Genomic DNA, 10,171 nt, shown 5'->3' with positions numbered 1-10,171 from the left:
TCATTTTGACTATATACTTGAACTTGATCCACTCTTATGTCTCTACATATAGTTCAAGTAATCATACTATAGCCAGAGTGTTCTTAGTTTATTGGATTTAGATTAATGATCGTAAAGTTCACTTTATTCAATAACAATTTTTTACTGAATAAACATCAATAATAACTTTATTGAAAATAGAATATATCTTTGTTTACAAACTATGAGTTTTAGGACATAAAACCCAACAAGAACAACTATATTCAATGGTAAATCATGGGATGTTGGAAATTAGACACTTCCTTGGCTCAACATGTTGAGACCATAGTGTGACTAGGGAGCAAGAAACACCTATTTACTAGTTGGGGTAAATAAAGGCTTCCTTTTCATTCGCCATGTTGATTTTTCTTTTTTTTTTTCTAATTTTGGATTTTGTGTGTAACGACCAGGCCCACCGCTAGCCGATATTGTCCTCTTTGGATTTTCCCTTTCGGCCTTCCCCTCAAGGCTTTAAAACGTGTCTGCTAGGGGAAGGTTTCCACGCCCGTATAAATGGTGGTTTGTTCTCCTCCCCAACCAATGTGGGACATCACAATCCACCCCCCATTCGAGGCCAACCGTTCTCGCTGGTACTCTTTCCTTTCTCCAATCGATGTGGAATCGCCCCCAAATCCACCCCCCTTTTGGGGCCCAGCGTCCTTACTGGCACACCGCCTCGTATCTACCCCCCGTCGGGGAATAGCGAGAAGGCTGGCACATCGTCTGGAGCCTGACTCTGATACCAACCGTAAGGACCCTAAATTTTACCCATTTAATCTAAGTTCATTACTATACCTTGAAATGTAGAATTTACATTAAATGGACTCTTATCATAAATGCGACTTACGCTTTCCTTTCAATTAAATTAAATTAGATGTAACTTTTTTTTTGTTTATGATTGATAGAACATAGAGGTATGCTTTAAAGGTTCTATCAATCAATCTCTAACTCAAGAAGCAACAAACTCATCTAATTAAACAAAAGTAGCCTTGATTTTACCTTTTCAAACTATGATGATGAGGTACATGTTTGAATAAATTAAACTAATTGGACATTGAAGTGCAAAATTCAAAGATCAAACATCATGTGGGAATGGTGTTCAAACATGATCCTTGAGCCACTCTTTGATAATTATATAAAGGAAAAGAAAAAGATATGTTGACCAAATAAAGAAAGTCTTCCACTTAGTCTTTGTCAAGTCATAGCTTTTAAAAAGTTCATCTTTCGGTTCCAAAACCTAAAATCCCTTTTACGTTGGAATTCTTTTCACATTCTTTTAGGAAAGAAATACAAGATGACACGAATTCAATAATTGATCATTTGCATAGATTCGAAGGAGTAATTACAAGTTCGATCTAGGAGTTATTCATTTTATAATCCGTTCTTAATTGGAATTAATTCATTAAGTTAGTTTTTTTTTGTGAAAGTTTGCAAGGATACTAGAAAGTGAGCCTTATAAAAGATATAGTCGTGGTTGAAGCTCTATTCGACATCCAGTATGCTCTAGTGAAGAGGAGTTGACCTAGATAAGAGTTAGACGAATAGATAGTTGTATGAGAGAGACTAAACTGTGTTCAAAGGTAGTGTTGTTGAAAATGCCGCTGGATTGAGTTGCGCCATACATATGAAAGAATATACAATAATGCTGTATTTGATGAATCAAATATCATGGTTTAATAACAAACCATTCTGATTAGTTGATAATATTAATTGAGTTCCCCATTTTCTAGATAAAGGAAAAAACACATAGTATATAAGTAAGAACAACTATTTCCAATAGTAAATCATGGGATGTTGGAAATCGGGCACTTACTCGATCCCAACATGTTAAGACTGAAACATGACTAGGGAGCAAGAAAAACTCGTATTTTCTCGTATTTTCTTCTTTTATTCAATCTTAGATTTTGTGCTTCAAAGTCTAGCTTGCATCCGTCGCCTGACTCGATCTCCCATAATTGAGACCTAACCAAATGATTCAAATTCTTTTTATGTCCAAAGTAGATAATATCATACTATTTTGTACAAATATGTGGAGAGTTTGTTGTAATAACGCCCAAAATAATAGAGAAGTCAAAAATGGCAAAAATGTAATTTTTCAATTTTAAATGAAACCGGTTGATTTTTAACTCGTTATTGAAAAGAAATCTCAAGTGGCCAGAGAAGTTTCCAACACAGATTTGTGCTTATCCAAATTTGAGTCCTTCAAACGCTAAAACTAAACTAATCAGGTAAGTGACTTTGCTACTGGCATGATTATATTTGATGTTGACACATGCCCTGTGGTTGTGTCATATTTATTGATATCTATGAATCTTTTATGGATCGATATGTTTATGATATGATATGATATATATATATATATATATATATATATATGTTATAATATGTGAATTGTATGATAATATTTATGGTACGATGTGTTCAATGATATGTTTAGGATAGGATACAAGAAGAATGCTCTAGACATAATGTAATGATAGGAGTATGATATGTTCATGAAACGTTAAGGTTAGGTTACGTATCGAACTGTTATGGATATGAGAGATTGATAAAAGAATATGGTTATTTTATGGGTAGAAAGGGATACGATTTTGATAGATTGATAGAATGATAGAGTTAGGATACGTTCCTGTAACGATATGACTAAGATACGTTCATGTAGCGATGTGACTGTGAGAGGTATAAGAATGTTAAAGCTATGATAAGTTAAGGAACAATATGACAACGAAGTGTTTAAGATATGATATGATTATGATACGACATGTGAATGATGGATATATATATATATATATATATATATATATATATATATATATATATATATATAGTGATATGAAATGAAAATTATATGAAATATATTATGGTACAACATATGTGATAAATTAACATGTTTATGATAAAAATGAACCCAAACCAACCCATAAAGATAATCCAACCCAACCCAACCCTTAGTTCAGGTTGAGTTGGTCTGGGTTATCGGGTTGCCGGGTTGAATGTACACCCCTAATTTTGATACTGACCTAAGTCTAACTTGATTTAGGACTCAGCGAACTTCCAAGAAATTTGGAGCTCCCAATTAGCCGAAAAGTAAGCTTCGAAGGGTACGCTTCATTCCTGTAAATAACCACACTGATTTAGGAAGTAATATTTGTAGGGTGCGCTTGGTTTTTCATGCATGCTAGAGTAAATTTCCCCTAGGTGGCTAGATCTAATGATCCTCTATACTTAGAGAGATGTTACCCTCCCCTTCTTACTTCGGTGTGGTACCGTTGAGCTAGGCGAGACGCCAGTTAGGGAGATGTTACTCTTCCCTTCCTACTTCGGTGTGGTACCGTTGAGCTAGGCGAGACGTCAGTTAGGAAGGTGTTACTCTTCCCTTCCTACTCCGGTGTGGTACTGTTGAGCTTTGTAAGATGCCTGTTAGGGAAGTGTTACTCAGTTGTAGATCGACTACTCTACATGGGGATCCATGTAATACCCGAAGAAAGAGAAAAAGAAATAGAAAAAGAAAAGGAAAAAAAATAGAAAGAGTCGAGAGAGGGGCAAATAGGTAAGTTTGCCCCTCCAACCACGGGTCCAAATGAAACCCTATCAAGAGTCCTGCAAAAGAGAAATAGTGAGAGAAAGGGGTTAGAGAGAACCTAGAGAGAGGACGAAGAATGAACCGCCAGAAGACTCACCGAAAACTACTGTCGGAGTCTATTCCGGTCAAGATCAAGATGCAAGGAGCCTTTCTTGGAAGGAAAAAGAGAATGTGGGTGGCCGGAGTCCCATTTTCCATCAAGAAATCAAAAGAACCCGCGAGGTAAGATCTTGAACGTTTTCTCAGATCTACGGTTTTCCTTTGTGAATCAAGATCTGAAATCTTGATATATTCGTCTAGGAACAACTCTCTATAGGATCTTTGAAGAAATTTGGCTAAAACCTCGATCCGAAGGCAGAAACCTGAGAATCGTCCAAGAATGGAGAGAGAAGAAATTCAGACAGCCACGTCTCAACGGTGGGTGGCGAAACACGACTAGGCAAGCAGGGGACACGTGCCGAGCGTCAGTCGGAGCTACGCAGCTCTGGTGAGAAGGCGACACGTGTCGCCTTTAAACCCAAACCAGCTACGGCCTATACGAGCAGACCGACTTGCTGACTCACCGACCCAAACCGAGGCCGCTGGACTATGACTACGCAGAGAGCGCGGGCGTGGTACTCGCGAGTAGACCTTCTCCCGACGCGTGAGGACGTGTGGCGGCGTGTGGGAGCACATGAGTAGTTTCGGCCCGTCCGACTTTTGGCTGCGTGATTTTCATCCCGATTTCGATTCTAATCATATTTTTATGTGACTTAGGACCTAATTGGGGAAAATCAGTATTCTTGGACACACTATTTGTGTAGGACCGCTAGCGAAAGGGCACGCATCAATAAGTAAGTCACCACCCGGTATTTAGGAAGAAATACTTGTCGGATTCGCTTAGATTGCATATATGCTAGTACCTTTGCCTTAGAGTTATCTCTCCATGAATGAGATTAGTCGGATTGATTGTTTTGAGTGTATTGGGTGAATTGCCCGAATGTTGCTTGTATGCTTTAAGCTTCCGCCGTACGTATGCATGCGTTTAATTTATGTTGGAATTGTGTATTCCGCGTTCTGGGTGCTTGATGGATGAGTTCTCCCCATTGAGCGCGAACTTCGTGTTCTGGGTGCTTGATGGAGGCCATCGACCCGTTGAGTCGGCATGACTAGTTTGCATGAATTATATATTATGATGTTAGAAGATGGTTGCATGCATACTCTATTATTTGCTAGGGCCCATTTCTATGATAAGCATAGGGAATTCCTGTTAGGAGCGATAAGTCGCTCCTCTAGCCAAACTTAACCTTCCCTTAGGAACTTAGCGGATTACCATGACAACAAGGTACCTCTGGAGTGTTCATAGATTTCTAGGGCGAGAACGGTATCTTTAGCTTCATGGGAAGACCAAGGGTTCCTAACTAGTCCTTACTACTCTTAGCCATTTCGCATGGGAAATGTGTCCCCATGTCATATAGCCCATTAGCTGCATGGGAACGGGTTGGGTCGCGCCCCCCATAGGGGAACTATATGGGCTTAGGGGTATTCAGCACACCCCTAAGCTAGATACCATGTAGTCCCAGATAGCCATGTAGATGTAGCGTCTCATAGAGAGATACCGACCATATCAGCTTGGCATAAGAAACCTCTAGGTGTCTAATGAAAGGACGATGAATCAGTGAAACCCAAGGGGCAAGCTCCAAGGGACTAAGATTAGAACCAGATGTCCTAGAACCGAATTAGGAGACCGTGGGAACCTGTTAAGTTAGAATGCGAAGAGAGCCTACAAGTAGGTGGCTTACTGAGTATAATTTTTATACTCATTCCTTTCTACCTTTTTTGCCAGGTGCCGGTCGAGGTGGAGGAGCGTTCGAGAGCTGTGCGGTCATAGAGGTCGTTCCGGAGCGTCAGTCACTTTTCGATCTTTTGGAGTCTTTTGCAAATTCCTTTTATAATTGTATTGTATTCCGTTTTTGTAAATTTAAATCCTCTCTTGAAATATTTGAAAATTACACTCCCCTTTCTTCTATTTTAATTTTATTGGATTTTCATCTTTTTATTTTATTTTATTTTTTTTCTTTTCTTTTTGTTTTTTTTTTATTTCGTCTTTTGGGTCATGGTCCGAGCTTCAAAGCCTCGAAAATCGGATCGTGACAATTCGTCTTATGGTAAGATGTTGATCACGGGGGTGGGTCAAAGTCCCTGCATGGTGAGTTCGTCCTGTGGAAGGACGTTGACCATGCAATGACTAATTCTAGCTGGGTTGTACGAGGGGTACATGTAGTTATGAAGGAGCACCTCATCCTCAAACGCTGAATACCGCTTCAAAGGTTAAGTCCTTCCACTCTGAACTGTGTACTGATAGTATTGAGACTCTAGGGTCTTAGAGCATAGTTGGTGGTTCCCTCCTAAACTTGGATGTAATTAAGAACCTACAAGTAGGGTTGTTGAGTAAGTTTTTATACTCACCCCATTTTCCCTTTTATTTTTCAGATACTGGTCGAGGTGGGGAGGTGTTAGAGAGCTGCACTGTTACATAGGGGTGTCATTCCGGAGCGTCAGTCTCTTGTCCGTCTTTTAGAATTTTTTGTATTTCATTTTATATTTGTAATTTCTTTTGTAATAATTTGAAACAAAACTTCTCTAACTTTTATTTTAATTAAATGATATTTTTTATCTTTTATTTACTCTTATTTTCTTTTCTTTTCTTTTTGTTTGTTTTCGATTTCGTCTATTTAATTACAATTCGATTTTTCGAAGCCTCAAAATTCGGGTCGTGACAGTACCACACTGGAGTAGGAAGGGAAGAGTAACACCTCCCTAACTGGCGTCTCGCCTAGCTTAACAGTACCACACCGGAGTAGGAAGAGAAGTGAAGTATACCTAAACGCTATACCAGCTACTGTCGGCTAAGAGGTCATCTCTCTACGCCTCAGGGTCCTAACGTGGTTCTCTATGTCTCAAGGGTAGTTAAGACTATTGAGTTAGGAACCTGACTTCCAAATTCACTCATTCAAGACTTTTAAGTCTATAACAATGCACGGTTAAAAGGGTCTCTCCATCTATGCGTCCCTCACGACACCACTTACCGTAACATTAGGAGGATCCCCTATCTAAACCCTTCTCAATCCCTGCAAGAGTACAACCTAGGCATAACACAACACTACAACTTATCATTCATATCATATGTTCACACAATCATTCAACAAGACTTTATGTATGATTAACAATGTATATAGTCATACAAGCTCAACGGGGCGATAACATCCATCAACACTCGGAGCGCAGATACACAATTTCCCTCGTCCGCCAACATATTATGAACAGATAAAAGCAGCAATAAGATAGTTCAGCAAGCATACAAACATCGAGTATGAAATCTCATTAGGGCAGCAAGTCCAACAGATATATATTTAATTTCCAAAGTACAGAGGATTATCAGATCTAGCCATCTAGGAGTAATTTGCTTTAGTATGCATGTAAAACCAAACACACCCTACAAGCATTACTTCCTAATTCTGTGCGGTTACTTACAAGTATGTCGCGTGCCTTCCCAAGCTTGATTTACAGTCGTACGGAGTCCAAAAATTACGAATTTTCTATGCAGTGACCTAGTTCACAGTAAAATAGGATTAGCATTGGAATCGAGACGAAAAATGGGTGAAAACAGGGCACTCACGCGCCTACACGCGCTTGCAGGGGAACTCCCATGCGCCGACACACTCCCCTATGCGTGGGCTTCACGCGCAGGACGTACGCGTGGGCAGAGGCATGCTTCGAGCCCCAGCAGACATAGACTTACCTCTCGAATTTTCTAGGTGTGACACGTGTCGTACAAGGGCTAGCGGTGGGTTTCGGATTGGATCGCGGGTCGTTGAGTTGCTTCACGGAGCACGGGTTGGGTTTCGATTTGGGTTTCAGGGTCAGCCGTCGGACGTGTGTCAGCGGAGGCGCCAGACGCGTCTCTCCACCAGTTGCTCGATGCGTGTCCTCCCTCTTCGTTAGCCGCGTGTCCGTCGCCGATTGCCTGAGTTCATCCAATTTTCAGATTCCAGTCAAATTCTATATCAACCTATTTATTTTGGATTTTTCTATCTTCCAATCCGTAACTCGAATTAAATCGATTCCTTCACAAGAATGTAAAATCTCAAGTCCACCTATCCAGATATATTTTTCTTGCATTTTTTTTTTATACTCACCGCTCTTAATAAATAAAGTCAAAAAAAAAAAATAATTTCTGACTGAAGTTGGACAATTCTCGATTTTGTTTTCCAATGCGATTCTTTGGCCGCGATTCCTCCCAAAACTTGCAAGACTCCTCACCTAAGGTATTGCAACTAGATTATTAAGATCTAAGTCATCTAACGCTCCCAAATCTATGGTGAAATCTCAAACAAAGGGGGCCGCGGACTTACCTCGCGTTCTTACTCGTTTCTTGCCAGAAACGAATGATCCAAGGCTCAGACCACTCCTCTTGATACTTTGAGTAGCTCTAGTAGAAGACGTAAGATTGAGTGTGCTTCAGTTCGGGTTTGGGCGTTTCTCCCTCCTTCCTCTTCTTAAAAACCCTAACTCCTCCTTTCTCTTTCTCTCTCTCTTTTTTTTTCTTTTTCTTTTCTTGGAGGTCTATCTAGACCCCCTCAAGTTGGTGTGTGGGGGAAAAAATTACCTTTTTGCCCCAGTTGACTTTGATCCAAATTTTGATTAAATTACTTTTTTTTTTAATAATTTTTTCTAAGATCCTTGATGCATCCCGGTGCATTTCTTTCTTCTATACCGATGTGAAAATCACGCTCTAAGACCTCTAATAAAATCTAGAAACTCATAATATGGTTAAGAAGGTGCTAGTCATAAGGATAGTGTGAATTGTACCTGTTGGGCTCGGGGCGTTACAGTTTAGATGAAGTATTTTTGTATTTAATGTTTATGATATATACAGTAGCGACCTTAAATTAAGTAGAAAATTTTGGGTCGTTACATGTTCCAACCAAGCCGATAGTAATGCCACTTACATGGTTGGCCTTAGCCAAAATTCTATCTAGCTCCAAATTTGTTTGCTTTCGTCATTCGAATTCGTTCTCACTTATGTCGAGGCTTCACTTATTTTGCATATACATTTAAATGCCCCATTAAAAATTGAATTCCATGTTTTCATTGTTTTTAAATCGTGTTTGGTAGTAAAACTTAGATTTAAAAAATATGTCAATATTAGTTATAATCTTATTTTTCTTGGGAACAATTTAAAAACAGTTTAACTCTTCTTAGATTTTTACTTTTCTTTCTATCCGTCTTTTTTTTTTCTTTTGCAATTTTGATGGATTCTTACTTTTTTTTTATAAAAAAAAACATGACAATATATCGTGAGGCCATTTGCTAGAACACTTAAATGGTTCTTGGTATTTCTAACTAAAATCTAAATAGTTGTAGACAAGGAAGATCTTATTAGATGATGAAAGTTCCACATCAGCTCATTTAGGAAATGATCATGGGTTTATAATCAAAGAATACTGTCTCCATTGGAATGAGGCCTTTCGAGGAAGCCCAAAGCAAAGTCATGACATCATGGGTTTATAATCAAAGAATACTATCTCCAGTGGAATGAGGTCTTTCGGAGAAGCCCAAAGCAAAGTCATGACATCATGGGTTTATAATCAAAGAATACTATCTCCATTAGAATGAGGCCTTTCGGGGAAGCTAAAAGCAAAGCCATGGCATCATGAGTTTATAATCAAAGAATACTATCTCCATTGGAATGAGACTTTTCGGAGAAGCCCAAAGCAAAGTCATGGCATCATGGGTTTATAATCAAAGAATACTATCTCCATTATAATGAGGCCTTTCGTGGAAGCCAGAATACTATCTCCATTAGAATGAGGCATTTCGTGGAAGCCCTATAATCAAAGAATACTATCTCCATTGGAATGAGACTTTTCGGAGAAGCCCAAAGCAAAGTCATGGCATCATGGGTTTATAATCAAAGAATACTATCTCCATTAGAATGAGGCCTTTCGTGGAAGCCAGAATACTATCTCCATTAGAATGAGCCCTTTCATAGAAGCCCTATAATCAAAGAATACTATCTCCATTGGAATGTGGCCTTTCGGGAAAGCCCAAAGCAAACCCATGACATCATGGGTTTATAATCAAATAATACTATCTCTATTAGAATGAGGCCTTTCGTGGAAGCCCAAAGCAAAGCCATGACATCATGGGTTTATAATCAAAGAATACTATCTCCATTGGAATGTGGCCTTTCAGGAAAGCCCAAAGCAAAGCCATGACATCATGAGTTTATAATCAAAGAATACTATCTCAATTGGAATGAGGCCTTTCGGGGAAGCCCAAAGCAAAGCCATGACATCATGAGTTTATAATCAAATAATACTCTGTTGTGAGAGGTTAATGGAGAGTGGAAAAATAGGTTATCATTTTCTTAGGCTGGTTACAATTTGAATGGCTTTATAATAAACTTGTAAATCCATAGTCTTGCTATAAAATATTTCAAACTTGATTCGGATGGCTTTATAATAAACTTGTAAATCTATAGTCTTGCTATAGAATATTTTAAACTTGTAAGATTCGGATTACCTT

The 10,171-nt window shown here is 38.9% G+C and overlaps 1 protein-coding gene across 1 annotated transcript; it reads right to left on the bottom strand.

Annotated features, from left to right (window-relative positions):
- Positions 1-6,925: 6,925 nt before the first annotated feature.
- Positions 6,926-8,710, bottom strand: LOC111462017. The gene is made up of 5 exons (XM_023105666.1): positions 8,696-8,710; positions 7,996-8,072; positions 7,490-7,607; positions 7,383-7,438; positions 6,926-7,191 (listed from the first exon to the last, which is right to left on the bottom strand). The coding sequence occupies exons 1-5, from the start codon at positions 8,708-8,710 to the stop codon at positions 7,107-7,109; spliced, it is 351 nt and encodes a 116-aa protein (XP_022961434.1). The 3' UTR covers positions 6,926-7,106.
- Between the last annotated feature and the right edge of the window lie 1,461 nt (positions 8,711-10,171).

Source organism: Cucurbita moschata, unplaced genomic scaffold, assembly GCF_002738365.1.
Source record: "Cucurbita moschata cultivar Rifu unplaced genomic scaffold, Cmos_1.0 Cmo_Scf00026, whole genome shotgun sequence".
Classification (NCBI taxonomy): Eukaryota; Viridiplantae; Streptophyta; class Magnoliopsida; order Cucurbitales; family Cucurbitaceae; genus Cucurbita; species Cucurbita moschata.
The sequence above is the reverse complement of the archived record's forward strand: the minus strand, read 5'-3'. Positions and strand labels throughout refer to the sequence as shown.